The sequence below is a fragment of the Athene cunicularia genome, assembly GCF_003259725.1.
Source record: "Athene cunicularia isolate RWA chromosome 1 unlocalized genomic scaffold, athCun1 chr1_part2, whole genome shotgun sequence".
Taxonomy (NCBI): domain Eukaryota; kingdom Metazoa; phylum Chordata; class Aves; order Strigiformes; family Strigidae; genus Athene; species Athene cunicularia.
Window position 1 is genome coordinate 66,805,238 of NW_020799092.1, and position 18,115 is coordinate 66,823,352.

Consider the following 18,115-nt stretch of genomic DNA (forward strand, 5'->3'; position numbering starts at 1 on the left):
ATATAAAGTATACAAAACCAGTAAAAGGGAGTGGAAGCATATCAACAGGTGTAGGAAGAGGATACAAGCTGCTAGCCTTCAGTCCCCAAAATTATATACATTTAATGCCAGTAGAATAGAAAGCATTAGCTTTGACATTTAAATGCTTTGTAATCTTAACCTGCATTACACTATTTACATTAAAACTCAGATTTTAATAAATAAATTTTAATAAATACTCTTGATTTCAAACGTCACCCAAGTTTTCCACCAGTTTTCACTTTCCGGTTCAATAATTATACAGCCAAACCAAAATTAATTTCTAAATGAGAACTTTTCCAAGGCTAAAACAGTTGTTTTTTTTCTTTTCTACATTTTACCATTTCTGCATTAGTATTTGACCCACCTTTGCTTCCTCCATTTGCATAATGTTTGCTTGGCAGTCAGAAATGCTGTCATTAATGTAGTCTATATTTGCAGTTAGTGATTCCATCTCTTCATTCATGTTTTGGACATTTCTATCTGCTTCACTGCCACCTCCATCCTTGATGAGCTTCTCCCTTTTCTTTGAAAGCTTTTCTCTTCTTTTTGTAAGTTCTTCACGTTGCTATTTTCCCCAAAGACACAACATTACATAAAAAGGAATCAGTATAACACTCAAGGCATTTAAGCACCTTTTTGTTTTGTTTTCCTTTCCTTGTTATACTTTAACTAACATATGATTTCTACAGGAAGAAGTTATACAGGTGAATATTTTAATATATCTGCACATGATCTCATTAATATACTTTATTTTTTACTAAGCACAGCAATCCCATGGTCCAAATGCTTACTGGAGTTGTTCTGAGCGCCTTCACTGACTGCAATGTATTCCAAGTCACTTTGCCTATGCCACCATCACAGCAATTCATTTACAGCAAAGGTAAATGCACTGCTCTCTCTATTTAATACGATGATACAGCCAAGAGTGGATAGTAGATCACCCACCGTAAGTAACCTGTTCATATCTGCCTCCATATTGGAAATGGTCATCCTCTGCATAATGATATCAGTCACTCGGCGTTCGAGTAACTGCCACTTCATCCTGGCTGCCCTTGAGGTGTAAACTCTGCTGGTCACTGCCTTCCGCTGATACTTCCTTCTGTGATAAATTAAAGAGAAACGTACAGCTAAATCTAAAGTAATCCAATTACACATTTCGTGTGGAAATGATCAGGCGAGAATATTTTTCACAGACAACTTTAAAATTTCTTGCAGAATTTCTTGCAGTTTTTCCTTGCACCAGAGAGCTACCTGCACCCAGCGCTGAACTCTACTGTGCTCTAATATATCACATTTGAAAAACAGGTATCAAACACTGTGGCGTCTTGTATGATGCACCATTGAAACTGAATGCAACTTAAGAGTTGTTCCCTATTTAACAAGGGAATCTGCTTCAGACAGAGTATAAGATCACCAATAAACTTAAGACATTAAATTGTGTTTTCCGACAAGTTTTTCTTCGCACTTAAGAACACTGCAGACATTGGATCACCAAGGGCATTTCTCTTTAAGAGCAGATTAACTGGATTTTGAAATTTTGGGGTTTCTTAAGGTGACAATGCCATTTTATATTATTCCATACTGTGTTAAACCCACAAAACTCAAATTGCATTTGATAATGGTAAAATGCCCATTTAATGAGAATTACATGACAGCAGTTTGAAAAATAACAACTACTGCAGCATGTGTTATCACAAGATTACCTACTAGAAAGTCCATGTAATTTTCAGTTCTCTTCAGAGAGTACACAGTTTTAATCCTTACCCTGTTCCATTTGTTGCAGTTACAGATAATGCTTGAACCCTTGCAACAGGAATTCTCATCTTCTGCTGTGCTGCTGTTCTTGAACCATCATGCTCAGCTGATGAGCTAGAACTTGCTTCCTGTATTGGATGCTCAGGCAGGCTCAGCTTTCGACTTACTTTTCCTGCCACTTTATCAGACAGAGGCCTTACTTGTCGACGAAGGGCTGTAACCTGAAACAGGGTGCAGAGACACCATTACCTGTCCCCAAAACTGCATTCTAAGCGACAGCAATACAGTATCATTCTGTTTTCAAAGATGCATTACTGTTTTACCACAATACCTCTTCAGTTTTGCGACGTAAGATAACTTCCTGGTTTCTTTTCTGAGCTTCCAGAAGCTTGAGCTGATGCTGTGAAAAAATACAAGCAGCACATGATATTTTTTCCATTATCTCCCACAAGGTCTGTACTGTATAAAAAAAGACCTTTACACACTAATACAAGTTTGCAAAACTGTTGTGACACGAAGTGGTCAAGTCACAATTATTTCTTCCTCTTTCTAGAATGAAAATAAAGTGTGTCACTATATCAGTTCTCTATCAGAAAGAATCCTTGCATGCAAGTAAGGTGGTAGCAACAGTTTTGTGAAGATTCACTAATAAAATAATACTGATATACCTATCCAATAAGCTTTCTATTTTCTGTTGCACTTATCATCTGAAGCTAGGAACTGAGTTACCATAGAATTCAAACAAATTATCAGTATTTTGATTGGGTGAAAATACACAGGTACATGCTTGCATCAGTGAATGCATATACACGTGGTGTGTGCCTGCAAGCAGATGCACATCATCATGATAGATGCTTATTCCAAATTAAAATTCTTTATCTGTCAAATCACCTCTCGTTTGCGTTGCTCCTTTTTAAGCTGTGCAATCTCTCTATTTCTTCTAGATTCAGTCATTCTAGCTTTCTCCTGCTCTTCTTTCATTTGTTTCATCAAGCGAACCTGTAAAGAGGTCATCACTTAGAAAAGGTGTTTACACTGAAGTGCTGTTCCCTGCCCCCACTCATATAGTTTCTTCTTCAGATTATCATCTTACAGTATATTACGTGCTTTCAGCAATTTACCTCCTCCATCTAATGTGTCTTCTTTATTCAGTGATGAATAACTGCTAATAACTGCTAATGAGCAGTACAAGCTCCTCCATGTCTGATACCATAATTTCTGTTCATCAAACCTAAAAGCCACCGCTCTCCCTCAGGTATAGCCTAATCTTGATAAGTTCTGTTTGCAGACTTTCGAGCAGCTGACAGTAAGAACAGAGTTATGTGGTGGATAACAAGAGATTTCATGCCATGTTTCAGTAAACAGTCATTGTACAACATACTGAAATATACCTTGGTTTTCTTCATTTCTGTCACTTCCTGCTGCAGTTTCTTCAGCTGCTTTTCATATTGAGACTGATTTTTAAGCAATCGTGCATGTTCCTTTTGTGCTGTTTGAAGTCTCTGCAGTTCTTTATTCATGGCTTGGAGTTTCTTTTCATATTCTGACTTGATTTTTTTTGCCTTTTCTTCTGAATAGGTCTCTACAGAACCTAGAGCAAAAGATAATTTTTAATCTACTTTTGTTCAGAATATTTTCACTTTGCCAACCACAGCAGATGACTGCTTCCTCTGCTTTTAGCATTATCTGCAATGTCTTTGAAAATTTAATTTGTCTCTAACTGCTGTGACCTGCACCACTTCAACTTTCCCACCTTGTATGCATTTCTTGGATAAGAGATCAAGTCTTAAAACTTTTCCTTCTGATTTCTTTGCACTAGACAACAAATATCTGAGCACCTGAATACACATGCTTGTTCACATGTATGTGCATAAGATCATAACAATAGTCCCAAGAGCCATCAAGCCTAGCACCCCTTTTCTGGAACTGATCAAAATGGAAGGTCTAAGGAAGAAATAAGGGAACATCAAAAGCATATGAAGTATACAACAATAAAGCACATATATTTTTTAAAAGAAACAAACAAACTGTTTCCCCCAGTACTCTCCCAAAGTTCAAATATTTGTGGTTTATGACTTCCTGAGTCAGAGCTATTTTTTCATCTCAATACGATTACATATTCGAAAAAGTTAAGTCAGTAAAACATCTCTGAAAAGCCACTGATCCTAGTTCTTATTTATATGCAAATGAAAAGGAAGCAGGGAGGGAGGAGCAGGAAAGAACTTTTAATTCAGGAACTATCTCAAGGACTATATTAAATTGGGTGCTCCTAGAAAGCTGAAAATGCTCATTCAACCAAACCAAATACCTGTCAGTACCAGTATCTTTTCACAAAATTTCCCTCAATTCCGGCAGAAACTAGAATGAGTAAAGTATGATTCACTGGTACAAACCTGTTTCTGTATTCTGAAATTTCTTATCACATTTGGAAAAGGAAGCGGGGGTAGTAGCAAACAACACAACATCTAGATTTAAATGATTTTGTACTTCTTACCCAAGTTTTGAAGAACCTGATCTCTTTCAAGCTGAGTGTCTCGAATTTTATGTTGTAGCATCATTAGTTTCTCTTCATATTGTTTTTTCAGTGTTTGCAACCTTCGCTGGCTGTTCTCTAGCTCATCTATGAGTTTCTGCTTAATGGCTATTTCACATGTGATATTTGCCAAGTCAGCCTGATAATTTTCTAAAATAAAAAGATTTAAGCAATTAAAAATTAAATCTTCTGTTAAAGTAACAGCAAGGATCACAAATATAAATACCCCCTGCAATGTTAGGGCCATTTCCTGACATGTAAACTGTGAACAGGGGAATTCTACACAAAGTTTCTCTTGCTGCATTGTGCTACTATTTGCAATAAAACCTCCTCCTTAAACTCTCTCCATCCTAGAACTGGGAAAGAGATAGGGAAACATATCTCTCTCATTGGAGCCTATGTTGTAATTACGCATATTTAAATCTCAAAATCAGCAATCTGTCCTCCATACAAAAGGCTCTGAGACTTCAGTCACACCTCAGGGCTAGAGAATAACTGTCATTCATAAACCCAGCAGGATATAAAAGGAAAATTTGACTGCTGGCAGTCTCCAAGGGGAGATTTTCCCTTCTCTAGCTCTTAGAAAGATAAAGCCAAAATTCTGAGAAGATAGGAGCCAGCTTAACCATAGAAGTGGAATGGTGAAGGGAATGAGAAAAGTAGAAGGAAAAGTAAGGAAAAAGGACTAATCCACAAGCTAAATTTACATGTTTAATTAATTTTTTTTTTGTCAAGTAGGTCTTTTTTTGGCTTAAGATTGTGTGCTCCAGAATAAAAAAGTCAGCTGAGGATTATTTTTTCAGGTTCTGCAACTCCTGCTACTGTTTGTGTGACTCTCAGACAAGAAGGAACCAGCAGACTTGGTTTGCCCATTTGGTCCAGCTCATATGAGAGAATTGCTGGTGATGCTGTCCCTAACTCTAGCAGTCCTAACTTTCATGCCACGGGAAAATATGGAAGGCTGATGGACTTTAAGCCTTTCAAAATTAAATTCTACCCATTTCTAAATCAGCTGAATAGGAGCTATCACCTTGGTGATTAGTCCTGAGAAATAAAAATAACCCAGTATTTAAAGCTTACACTTTTGGATATTCTAACCAAGGAAAAAAATGAGCTATCAAATATATGATGGCCTTTAATTAATTTTAAAGTCATTACACTTGATCTGATATCTATTACATGTTTTAGCATCATAACCAAAAAAAGATAATTCACTGCACATACAATCCACAAATAATTATGGCTGACAACACACTTTCTTGCCTACCAAAACCTGAGGAATGACAGACAGCATTTGTAAAATTTTACAGAATATTGCACTAACATCACCTTTTTCATCAGAGTCAGAATCTGATTCATCTGAGCTTTCAACAACTTCCATGTCATCTTCATCTTCATCATCTTCCTCTTCTTCATCCTCATGATCACTTACTTCCTGAACTTCCTCCTACAAAATAAAAAGATATTGAAGCACACCCACACCTTTCCATCCCCCAGTCGCTTGTGACTATCACTGCAAAGTATTCACCTGACCAATTCTAATTTCCTTTACATAACCTTGTAAATCTTTAAATGAACAAGTAAATCTTTAAATGAACAACGAACAAGTAAACCAAACACTTCTAAATACTTACTACTTCCAATTCATTATTCTCTCTCTCCGAAGAGCCTTTTTCATCTCTCTTCTCCTGCTCGTTATCTGTGTTATCCTCTTTAACACTAGCAGAAGAGGCATAGACACAAAATGTTCACAAAGTAAAACGGTATATACTTCCCATCCCCCAAACCAGTAAGTTGTAATTCCAAATAAAGATGAAAACCAAAGTGTAGTTAGGCAAAGGCACATGTGTTGGGCATGGGTAGAACACAACTTCCAAACTCTCACAGATAAAATGTAATGCTTAATTACTCTTAATCTTAACTTGCAAAATAATATTAATGATTAGGACATTGTTTTAGGGCATATTGCACAACCGGGACAATCAGAATACACATCTCCATATACTACAGCAGTATTCATTTTGCATGGAAGTTGCAGTGTACCCAGAGTAGCTTTTACAAAACAAAGAACATTATGTGCAGGTACAACATACATTACAGGTATTACTACACTCAAGCTATAACAGAGCTTACTGTGCTTACAATCATCTGAAAATTTATGTATAATCCTTAAACAATATCCTAATTTATCATACTGTAACTACTCTTTTGATGAGTTCTCTACTTTGACATCAAGGGAATGTTCAAAATAGGCATTGACACAAAAACAGAAAGAGTCAAGAAATACTGAATTTTGGCAAAAGGACTGGCAATTGCAAAAAGAAACTTTTCACAATTATTAAGATTACATTTTAGTATATTTCCATGCTTTTGTTTTTCAGACTATGATTCAAAACTTCTTTCAATGTCAAGTATCTATATTTTTTCCTCTCTTGGCAATCTGAACTGTAGTGATAGCTTACACAATTTGCAGCAGAGTTTTTTGGGGTTTGTTTTAAAGGTTTTGTATATTATCCATTTGGATGAGTTTTAATGTTTTTAAGTGCACATTTGGACATCACATGTACATTTCAGAAGTCAATGGCACTCTGCAAATTGTCACAGGTCAAATGTCAGTGCCTCTAGTGCTACATGCGCAAACCCAAACCATCCCCAATAGGTGAGAAATCATGATAGAAGAGGACTAGACACCATAGGGTGTAGTGAAAAAAAATGAGGTTAGGATTGCATAATGTGGAATCCACCTAACCTAACTTCAGCTGCATAAAAGTTTGGCAAGTTATGTGCAGCCACTGCTCAGGCAGGGTAACTAGAAATGCACATCTTCCTCCACCGGCACCAAAAGGAGCTCAGACTCGAGGTCTAACTCTTAGTAAATCCAACACTCAGTGTAGCAACAAGAAAAGTTCAGTAGATTTGAGACACTAATTTGTCAAGTAACACCTAAAAGCCACCTTTAAAACAGAGCTCTACTCTGAAGAGTGACAGTTAAGTAATACAGTGCTTCTGTGAACACGTGATTTTTTGTTATACTATTTTCTAAGCTGTTCAGCACTAACTGATTTCTTCTGCCCCACTCATCACCAGTGAAACCAAATCCAGCTACAGCTGACCATGTGTGAGGCAGAAAGCTTTTGCTTGAACTTTCTGAATCCACGCAGTACCCAAGGAAGCTGGAAGCAAAAAGCCTAACCAGATTTGTACAAACAAAGAAAATGCTAAATACGAAACACCAAGCCACGCAATCTCATTTTCACAAATTCTCATCTCACTCAGCCCACAACATGTTCTGGTTTATGTTGGTCAATAAACTTAAATGATAATAGCTCTCAGCTGCAATCTTCACACAAACTGAGGCAAATCCCCAGTTTCCCTTCTGCCTGCACACAGCACGGAGCTCACTGCTACAGAGAATTTTTGTTCTGCCTAATAAAGGGGAGAGACAGAAGGAAGGAGAGCCAGCAGGTCTCCCAGGCAGAACTGTACTGCTTAATTTGTGTGCTACTGATCTGAAGATTCACATAATGTGCATGAATTCAGTGGGGGGTTTTTGGATCAAATTAGACAACTGAAAAAGAAAAGCTCCATTACTTGCAATTTCAATGACACTATATTTCTCCTTTTAGAGCCCTCAACTGCTCTCTATGACTAATTACTTTTATTTACTGCTTTGGCTGAAACTGAATGGAACAAATGGTCAAGGCTTCAGTCACATGCTTTCAAAAATAAAAGAAGCAGACTTAACTGAGGTGTGAAGGTCCAAGACCTACTTGATCTCACATGCAAAAATGATTATTGTCGTATACTGTCTGCTATACATTTTATACCATATGAACTACTGCGTCTCCTTCCTGCCTTTCATTATATACAGGCCAAAAAAGAAATCTACTTGAACTCTGTAGCGATTCCCAAAGTCACCACCTGCCCACAAATGCTTGCTCAACACTGTGCAATCCCAGAGTCAAAATCAATTCCACAACAGGTTTCTTCCAGTTAAAACACTTGTTGAAAGTCAAAACACAGGAAAGAATTTTGAAAAGCCAAATTAATAACTACTCTTGAAGTACCTATGAATCTGCCCAACTTCTTTTCATGTATGACAACCAGTTAATTGAAATGACAGTTAATTAAAAACCTGGGAAATATTCCAACCTTCTTTCTTCTTGACTGCTTTCCTCAAGTTTCTGTAGCCTTCAAAAGCACGAGGTACAGTATTGGAAGGCCAAGCCAATGAAGGACAAACCAGACAGTGAAAAGCAAAAGTGATAAGAAGGTAAAAAAATGATATATGAGCTTGTGGAGTTTAAAATGAAATTTTAAAAGATACCATCAAGAGACAACAAGTAGTAAAAAGGCAATACATTTTGCACAGTTGGAAAGTAAATAGAAAACAAAGAAGCAGCATTTGTAGGTTAACTAATCTGTCACTGTCAACAATTGTAAATTCAAGTTACACTAAGGAAGGAGTTTTAGATATAGACAATATATTTCACTTTGAGAACTATTTCTAATATGATTAAAAAAATCTCTTGGCTCTAGAAAAAGCTTTCTCCTCTTTTGCCACTTAAAATTGGCAGATAAAACACTGAAAATTGCAAGAAGTACTGCCATTGAACAAAGTTATATAGCTCAGGAATATATCAGGAAAAAACAAAGCACTAGTTTTATATATGCTGATAATGCATTGTAATATAAAATGGTAATGAGAAAATTTTAGTACTAATATTCCAAACCATATATTCTGAATATAATTCATATAGAAATCTTTAAAACTGCATTTATCTTTTGTGTTGGGGTCTTGTTTATTTTTAAATAAAAAACAGGATATTGCAGTTTATTTTTCTGGGATTCAAAAAGTACATGCCAATGATTGCTTGTTATTTTTTAATAAATTAACAAAAAATACGCATCAGAAGCAATGAGATGGACAAAGTGTTAGTAGTTTTACTTGTACTTTTCCCTTTTGAACAAATGTGGATGTATCAAGTAAAGAAATGTCTGCATGACTTATATAAGTGTAGAGGTGACTTAAATTTCAACAACTACTGAAATTCCTCATGTTGCCGTTATGACTAAATTTGGAGCAAGAGCTTTTGCTACCTTTTCACCTTATACCATCTTCCTTCAGTACAGGTAGGAGCTAATCCCATGTAATTTTACTTCATTTAGTTTAATAAAAGGTTAGGGAAGCCAAAAGACAACAGTCAAAAAAGGTTACCAGGTATGTAAGGCTGACTAACAATTGAAAGGGGCATGGGAGGTTTGCTCTGGGGCTTCTGGTGAGTAGGTCACACCATGAGACACTCCAGTCAAGCTTTTCAGTATTGCAGTAGCCACAGCATTACTGCCATGTAAACTGTTTTCAATTAACTCTATTAAAGGCTAAAGATATATAGCAGTACATACCTGCTGCTCATTCAGAAACTGGCTCTTAGATCTTCAGACTAGCTCACAACAATTTAGATAAATTGCATATACTTAAAATTATGCATCTTTTATAGTACTGACCCATAACCAGGAAAAAAACAGATCAAGAGAGTAGCAGATGGGGCAGAAATAGTAACTAGGCTTACTGATCCCATTTCAATAGCAAAACACTAGTTAGACAATTTTAAAAGAACAGCAACCCCAAAAAGAAATAGTACAGTAAAAGCAGCTAAATGCCTGTAGAAGACAGAAGTAGAGCAAAGAATCCCTACCAAACTGCAGGGTAAATTGTCCCTCTGCAATACATTAGCATAACCATTAACAATTCCTGAAATTCACAGTGATATATCCTGTACATGGACTTTGCATGTCATTAATTAGATAGAAGCACTATGCAGGAAACAAGTATGACAGGCTATACGCATAATCCCTAAATTCTAACATTTCTTAGCTTCTCCCAACATATGTACCTCAGAAATTTATAAATATTTATTACAAAGCAGTCTGCAGATGGCCCAGTAGACAGATTCAAACCTTACCAGCACTTTGAAGAGTATAATCCCATTCTATAGAACACAAGACCTGCTTTAAGCTGGAGGCTGGACCATCAAGAGGTCTCTTACAACTTAAATTTTTCTATGGTTCACTAATTCTATAATGCTAGAATAGAAAATTGATTTTAAAAATAGTAGTAGTCCTTACTTCTGGATCAGACCACTTGGCTATCCTATTCACAAGATTATTGTCCTGGTCTGAGCAAGTGTGATTGGACACAGAAGCTTCTTTCAGGAAAAAAAAAAAAAAGAAGAAAAAAAAAAGAAGGAAACACACACACACACCCCCCCCAACAAACAACCCTACGGTACATGGGGTAAAACTTCTAAATGTTTCTTTTAAGTGATCATCTCCTATAATAAGAGATATTATTCAATATATCTATATGGTGACATTTATCTGTTTTCTGGTCACAGTCCTGTTTGCTACCTAATACTCAGGTCTCAACCTAACAATTGGGGCTCTATCTAACCATGTATTTAACTGCATGTTTGATTTTAAAATGTAATTAGTTAAGGAACATATTGAAGTGTTTGGCTGAAGAGAGGTCAGAATATTCTGCTGATTTCATTTAATACTTCCATCCTCCCCTCAAGTTCCCACAAACACGAGACATAAAATCTATCAAAATCACCATAAAAGTATAAAAGTTTCCTGAAAAATTATACACAAAGGAAGAATCTAGTCTCTAAGTATCAGTCATTTGGGTGGTGACTGGATTTATAGTATTGCAGGTATCATTAACTCAAATCCACTTTATACTTCAACTATATTTCAGGCTTTTACACTGCTTTAATTTTAACTTGTAGAAGTAATTTGAAGGTAAAAAGTAAAGTTTAAAAAGTAATATATTAGTGTGTGGAAGTAATACAAGTGTGGAAAATTTCAAGGAAAAGGGAAAGATCCCTAATGGAATCAAAGCCTTAGAGTAAACAAGCAAATCCTTCCTTTACTAACTGCTGTCTGAACAGGCATTTATATCAATGTCTATGAGCATTTTAGTAGATGAGAAGTTGAACAGCAAAAACCAGCAAAGCATGATGTTGCAGAGAATTAGGAAACCTCAAATTAAAAACATCCATAAAAGCAGAAGATAAAACAAAATAAGCCATTCCAAGAACTACCAAAGAATTCCCAGATATTTCTTCAGAAAGCTGTTTCAGTTTTGACATACAGTAGAGAAAAGTTTATAATTGGGGTTTTGAAAACTTCTGTTTAATTTCAGATGCATTTAAAAAAAAAAAATTTGAATATCAAAATTTATGGAGAGCACCTGTGCTTTTACCATTGTGCATAATTATGTAGAAGAAAATAATTACAACAGAGACATTCGTACTACAAATATTACATACTTCACTGAAGAAAAGATGCAAAAGAAAAATGCCTATAACTTCAATATGTAAAAGGGTTTGAAAGAACAGTCGTATAGGATCCAAACCCACACAGCAAAAATAAATTAATTTTAAAGTCTCAGTGGTTAAAAAAAATACGCCTCTCCACTAATAAAGAGAAAACAAATAGCATTATAATTCATACACCACCTCTTTTTCTTTTTCCTTTCTTTTTTTTTCAGCTTTTCTAGATCTTTCTTGGCTATATCTAGGATTTCCATTGTTTCTTTCTCTGAAGAAAGCATAGAAGCAGAAAATGCTGATGGTCCACCAAAATACGTGGCTCTTGTTGAAGCTCTTGACAAGTTGCGTCGAAGATTTTCATTCACTGCTTCACTTTCTAATAATTTTGCTCTTAAAAAAAGAAAGAATAATTGTAGATCACAAAACACAAGTATTGCTAATGCATGAGATGTGTATTCCTTAGCATCTGTAACTGCAATGCATTACCTTCAGTTTAAAAAGAAACTACAAAGGTGAAGTCTCACAAAATACAAGTGTAGTAAATCCCTTGATGAGACCATTTCACACAATAGTTAAATATATTGTATACTTATCATATACCCTAGACATAATACATATAAATATAAATGTCTGTATAAATACATATCTGCATATGCTGTATGTATATACACATTACATGAAAACTACACAAAAGCTCTTAACACTAACTGGGAATAGGCCAGATATTTTTTTTGCATGATACACTTCCACAAAACAGAAAAATAAAAATATCTAACATATTTAACACTTTTTTTTAATTTAAAAAGAAAGCAGATGCTGGGGGTTTTTAAACTCTAAATTTTAACAAGTAATTTCTCAGTACTATCACTTATATGAGACACTATAAAGTTATACAACAATCATTCCAAGTTTTGCTATGCTTTGTGTAACAGTATCAAATCATCATCATTATTTAGGCAACATCTTACTTTTATTTCTATTGTCAGGTTCATCTTTAGTAATTTTTGTGGCCAAGAGGAACACCAGATGGTCTTAGAAGCTGAAGGACCACTAGTCCTAAAGTAATCCCCACATAGGAAAACAGCTTAAGTATTTACTTGCTAACACTTCTAGTTTGAAAAAAAAAAAAAAAAAAAAAAAGAAAAAGTTTAAATACATATTATGTAAATACCTGAGATCTTCAATTTCCTTGATATAATTATGAATCATGTTGCTAATTTCTTCATTTCCTTCTCCTTTGAAGGACAGAGAGAAAGGAGGGGTGGGGGGAAGAGAAAGGTTGAGAAAGGGCAGTAACAGTATAACTATCTGAATACAGCTCCTAGGCAGAAGGTACCAGCAAAGAGAAACAGTCATATGGGCTACACATTTAGATCTCATCTGATTTGTAAAATGTATTTACTCTTTAATCTGCATTAAGTTTTTTGTTCCTCTGTATCATATGATCAGGATTATTACAAGTAAGTTTTTCTATTTAATCTGTTTTCCATATTAGCACCTTTAACAATGCATGTACAATAAATAAAGGGAACCTGACAAACAACACACAAAAAGAAAAATGCCATCATGATAAGTCAATTGGTTGATTATTCTATGAGATGAAAAGCAAGCGAAGATTCACCCACCCGTGTCCAGGTCCTCATCCAAAGCAAAATATTTAAATACGTTTAGAGTTAAGCATACAACTAATTCCTATTCAAAGGTATTATTCCATATTTCATGTTGCTCATAGTCCTAAATGAATGGCCAAAACAGTGTACTAAACTATTTCTATGAATAGAAGCATGTTGGGTTTGTGTATGTGTGGCAGGGTTTGTGATGGGGGTGGTGGGGGTGGCCTACAGCGATGGCCCCTGTGAGAAGCTTCTCAAAGCTCCCCTGGCTCCAAGTCAGACCCACCTCTGGCCAAGCCAATTAGCGATGGTGGCTGCGCCTCTGTGATAACGTATTTAATAAGGGGAACCTGGGAGGAGGAGTTGGAGTTGTGAGGGAGACACTTCTGCAAACACCGAGGTTAGTGGTAGAAAGGAAGGGGGGAGATGCACCAGAGCAGAGACTCCCCTGCAGCCCGTGGGGAGAGGGCAGGCTGTCCCCTGCCACTCATAGAGGTCCATGGTGAAACAGATGCCCACTTGCAGCCCGTGGAGGACCCCACACTGGAGCAGGTGGCTGTGCCCAAAGAAGGCCATGACACTGAGGGAAGCCCCTGCTGTTGTAATTCAGTGCTGGGAGGACTGCAACGTATCAAAAGGGACCCAAGCTGGAGCAGTCCAGGAAGAGCTGCAGCCCATGGGAAGAACTCACGTCAGAGAAATTTTGTGGAGGACTGTCTCCTGTGAGAGGAACCCCATGTTGGAGCAGAGGAAGACTGCAAAGAGTCCTTCCCTTGAAGAGGAATGAGCAGCAGGACTGACCACAACCCCCACTTCCCTTTCCCCTGCACTGCTGGAGGGAGAAGGAGGTAGAGAAGTCAGGAGCAAAGCTGAGCCCAGGAGGAAGAGAGGGGTGGGGGAAGGTGTTTTACAATGTGATTATACTTTTCACTGGCCTACTTTGTTAAGTGGTGCTGGGTTTTGAAGTAAATTGATGTTCTTTTTCCTTCCCCCAAGGAAGTCTACCTTTTGCCCATGACCATAATGGGAGAGTCATCCCTCCCTGTCCTCAATTCAACCCTGAGTCTTTTGTTGTATTTCCTCCTTCCCCTTCCCAAGGTGGAAGGAGTGAGCAAAGAGCTGTACGGTGCTCAGTTGCCCTCTGGGCTCAAACAAGGACAGTGCTTTGTGGCACTCAACATGGGAAAGATGAATGTGAGACAAGGGTAGCAACTGGGAGATGTAATGGGCAAAACACAGACTGAACCATATTAGCAGAATAATCATGGGAGTTTGTTAGAGTTGTGGTGAAGAGACAAGGGGTAAATTGTGTAGACTGTGTTTCAGTATTGTGATGATATTACTTGCAGAGACAAGAGGTAGAATATGTTGGGTTTGTGTATGTGGCAGGGTTTTTCGGTAGCAGGGAAGGGGGATACAGCAGTGGCCCCCTGTGAGAAGCTTCCCAAAGCTCCCCCAGCTCCAAGACAGACCCACCGCTGGCCAAGGCCAAGCTGAGTAGCAGTGGTGGCTGAAACTCTGTGATAACGTATTTAACAAGGGGAACCTGGGAGGGGGAATTGTGAGGGAGACAGATGCAAACACCAAAATCTGTAGAAGAAAGGAGATGGCAGGGAGGTGCACTGGAGCAGAGACTCCCCTGCAGCCCATGGTGAGAGGACAGGCTGTGCCCCTGCAGCCCATAGAGGTCCATAGTGGAGCAGATGCCCACACGAAGCCCACGGAGGACACCAGGCTGTAGTTCAGCATTGGGAGGACTGCAACAAACAGGAGGGACCCATGCTGGAGCATCTCAGAAAGAGCTGCAGCCCATGGGGACTAATGTCAGAGAAAGCTCATGGAAGACTGTCTCCCCTCAGAGGGACCCATGCTGAAGCAGAGGAAGAATGCAGAGTCCTCCCTCTGAGGAGAAGTGAGCAGCAGGACTGACCACAACCCCACTTCCCTACCCCCTGCACTGCTCGCAGGAGAAGGAGGTAGAGAAAGCAGGAACAAGAGGACAGGTGGGGGAATGTGTTTTAAGATATAGGTTATATTTCTCACTGTCCTACACTGTTTGTTAAGTAGTGATGGTGTTTGAAGTAAATTGATGTTCTCTTCCTTACCCTAACAAGTCTGTGTTTTGCCTGTGACAATAATGGGCAAGTCATCAATCCCTGTCCTTATCTTGATCTCTGAGCCTTCTGTTGTATCCTCCTCTTCCCATTGTCGAGGAATGACTGAGCATCTGCATGGTGCTCAGTTGCCCTCTGCACTCAAACCATGACAAGAAGTCTCCAGAAACAGAGGAAAGAATGAGATGGGGGCCTATCCCTGCCAAAACAGGTTCTATATTACTGTTACAAAGGCATCATTTCATTCCAAGGTACCCATGAAGCAAGAACATAAGTTCATGAACTTTTGTAGCAGTTTACACACAATACACCCACAGCATACCTGCTCTGGCTAGCACTTGGTTGGCCTGATCACTCATAAGTTGTGTTATTCTTGCTCTCAGTGCATCAATAGTCTCTTGCATTGCTTTAATTCTAACACGCAGGTTGTTGTTTTCTGTTTGCAGCATTGCATTTTCATGAAACATGTCATTGATGCTTTCAACACCTTCTTCATCTATAATCCTTTTACCCTTAAGAAAATAAATACATTTTATTACTAGTAAAGGCTGACCTACACATGAAAAATTAATTTAGCAAAGGCAATCCACAGATTACTTGAAATTCCAGACAATCATAGCAAAATAATCTTCTCTCAAGAAGTTTAAAACTATCCATTTATCCATTGTTTTCAAAACAGTGATGTCTAGCCAACACCTTAGCATTTGGGTCCTGTGTAATTCCATCTTAGTCTGAAACACAAGTTCTGGAAGTGGTTAAGAAATAAGAATACCTTTCCTTACCAAATCAGGATACTATCTCAAGCATAACAAAGGAGAACACAGTTTGCCAATCACATTTATTACTGAAAATGTTTGTTTAAAATTTCAGGAAGAAATGGGTATTGTGTTGTATAAGTATTTGCCTTACATAATTTAAAATGTATTTATGAAACACTTTTTTTAGCTAAGTTTTTAAAAGCAATAGACAGTAACTGTACACATTTATGCATCATCCTAAATTGTGGTCATTTTTGCTTTGGAAGTGACTATTTCTCATTGCTGAGCATGACAAGGTCAATTTTTGCATTTCAAAAAGCAAATAACATGCAGCATCTGTTGACATCATCAGCAGTCATTGAGGTATCTTTTCTCTGAGGATGCAATCTAAGTTTTCTAAAAACATCTGGCAATCACTGGAATTAGAAGTGTTGTTTAAGTTAGGGTTGGTATTCAAATTTTTTTTAGCATGTGAAGTGGAAGTAGTCAACAGGGAAAAAAAAAAAAAAAGCTGTAAAACTCTAAGCATTTTAAAGCAGAAGAAATCCTAAGAGGATAAACTTACTGTTTTGTATTCCATGAGTTCCATCTGTAGCCGTGCAATCTCACTGCGCAAAGCATTTATTTGTTGGCTAGCCCTATCCTGATTAACCATCACCTTGTTCTTGATGTTCCGTGCCCGATTGGCATACTTTAGTGTGTTCAAAGTTTCCATGAAGTCTCGATCTGAAGGGCTCACACACGCTATCATGAGCGTTTGACTGGAAGTCAGAAACAGGTCAGCGTTATACATCAAGAACAAAAAGAGTAGAGAGAAGCTAACAGGTCTTCAGGTAGAAGTGAAACAAGAGTAGTGACTTCACAACATTTGTGAAAATATTCTTCAATCTAACTCAGTGGAAGACTGTCAATCACAAAGTTACGCACTGTTACATCTTGTATCACCCTAGCCTAAGAGTTTCTAAATTGTTCTACATGTAAAATTATAAAGCAATTAATTGGTGTTCTTAGATATGTTTTTCAAATTATATTCAGTTTGCCTAATCATACATAAACTGAGATTTAGGAACAGATTTTAGATAAATCTGAAGTTTTAAGACAGTGATTTGGATCACGCAGCTGTCAAGACTGATTCTAATCCATGACATGCCCACCTGCTTAATCTGAAACTTGTCTGAATGTTCATTTTAGTGGTCCATGTATGTGCATAACTGCCCAAGGTACCAAAGTCTAAACTGCCCAAATTCTCTACTGCAGATTATCTCTTGTTCTCCAACAGAAGCTGAAAAGCTAGTACATACCCTTAGTACATCTGGCTATAACAGTATTTATTCAATGTTTCTTAACACCACTGCTTAAAGCACTTCCACAAGAAGCAGCAGGACCTGAGCTGGAGGCCCAAGAGGGCTATGAACACCCACTTTCCTTTCAGGTTCCCATAATACCCTCTAGCCAGCCCATCACAGGATATGCAGGGTGAGAATATACTCCCTGCTCCAAATGAAAGAGTGAGCAGACAGACCAGCAAGAACCAGTGGGACAAAAACAAAAAAGGCAAAAAAAAATTTTCATTCCAATAAAGTGGTTTTATCCTTCAACAGGCAGATGGAGGAACTTCAGTGCCTGGGAAGATGTTGGAGCAGCTCATCCTAAACACCATCATGCAACACATGAGGGACAACCAGATGCTCAGGCCCAGTCAGCATGGGTTTATGAAAGGCAGGTTCTGCCTGACAGACCTGATCTCCTTCTATGACAGGGCAACCTGCTTATTGGATGAGGGAAAGGCTGTGGATGTAATTTACCTTGACTTTAGCAAGGCTTTTGACACCGTTTCCCACAGCATTCTCCTGGCAAAAATGACTGCTTGAGGTTTAGACAATCGCACACTTCACTGGGTTAAAAACTGTCTGGATGGCCGGGCCCAGAGAGTTATGGTGAACGGAGTTAAATCCAGTTGGCGGCCGGTCACGAGTGGTGTCCC

The 18,115-nt window shown here is 37.8% G+C and overlaps 1 protein-coding gene across 10 annotated transcripts in view; it reads right to left on the bottom strand.

Moving 5' to 3' along the window:
• KIF21A (kinesin family member 21A) overlaps positions 1-18,115 on the bottom strand; it is an 82,921-nt gene that overhangs the window by 30,327 nt on the left and 34,479 nt on the right. For 6 of the 10 annotated variants that reach the window (XM_026868541.1, XM_026868540.1, XM_026868548.1 and 3 more), the window contains exons 8-21: positions 16,697-16,892; positions 15,696-15,885; positions 12,818-12,881; positions 11,833-12,036; positions 8,462-8,500; positions 5,944-6,028; positions 5,639-5,756; positions 4,271-4,459; positions 3,168-3,367; positions 2,668-2,775; positions 2,108-2,176; positions 1,786-1,997; positions 967-1,120; positions 386-586 (exon numbers count right to left, since the gene is read on the bottom strand). In XM_026868541.1, the coding sequence (XP_026724342.1) occupies positions 386-586; positions 967-1,120; positions 1,786-1,997; positions 2,108-2,176; positions 2,668-2,775; positions 3,168-3,367; positions 4,271-4,459; positions 5,639-5,756; positions 5,944-6,028; positions 8,462-8,500; positions 11,833-12,036; positions 12,818-12,881; positions 15,696-15,885; positions 16,697-16,892 (2,029 nt within the window). The remainder of the gene's footprint in view (positions 1-385; positions 587-966; positions 1,121-1,785; positions 1,998-2,107; positions 2,177-2,667; positions 2,776-3,167; positions 3,368-4,270; positions 4,460-5,638; positions 5,757-5,943; positions 6,029-8,461; positions 8,501-11,832; positions 12,037-12,817; positions 12,882-15,695; positions 15,886-16,696; positions 16,893-18,115) is intronic. The other 4 variants (XM_026868545.1, XM_026868544.1, XM_026868549.1 and 1 more) reach the window with 1 other exon arrangement.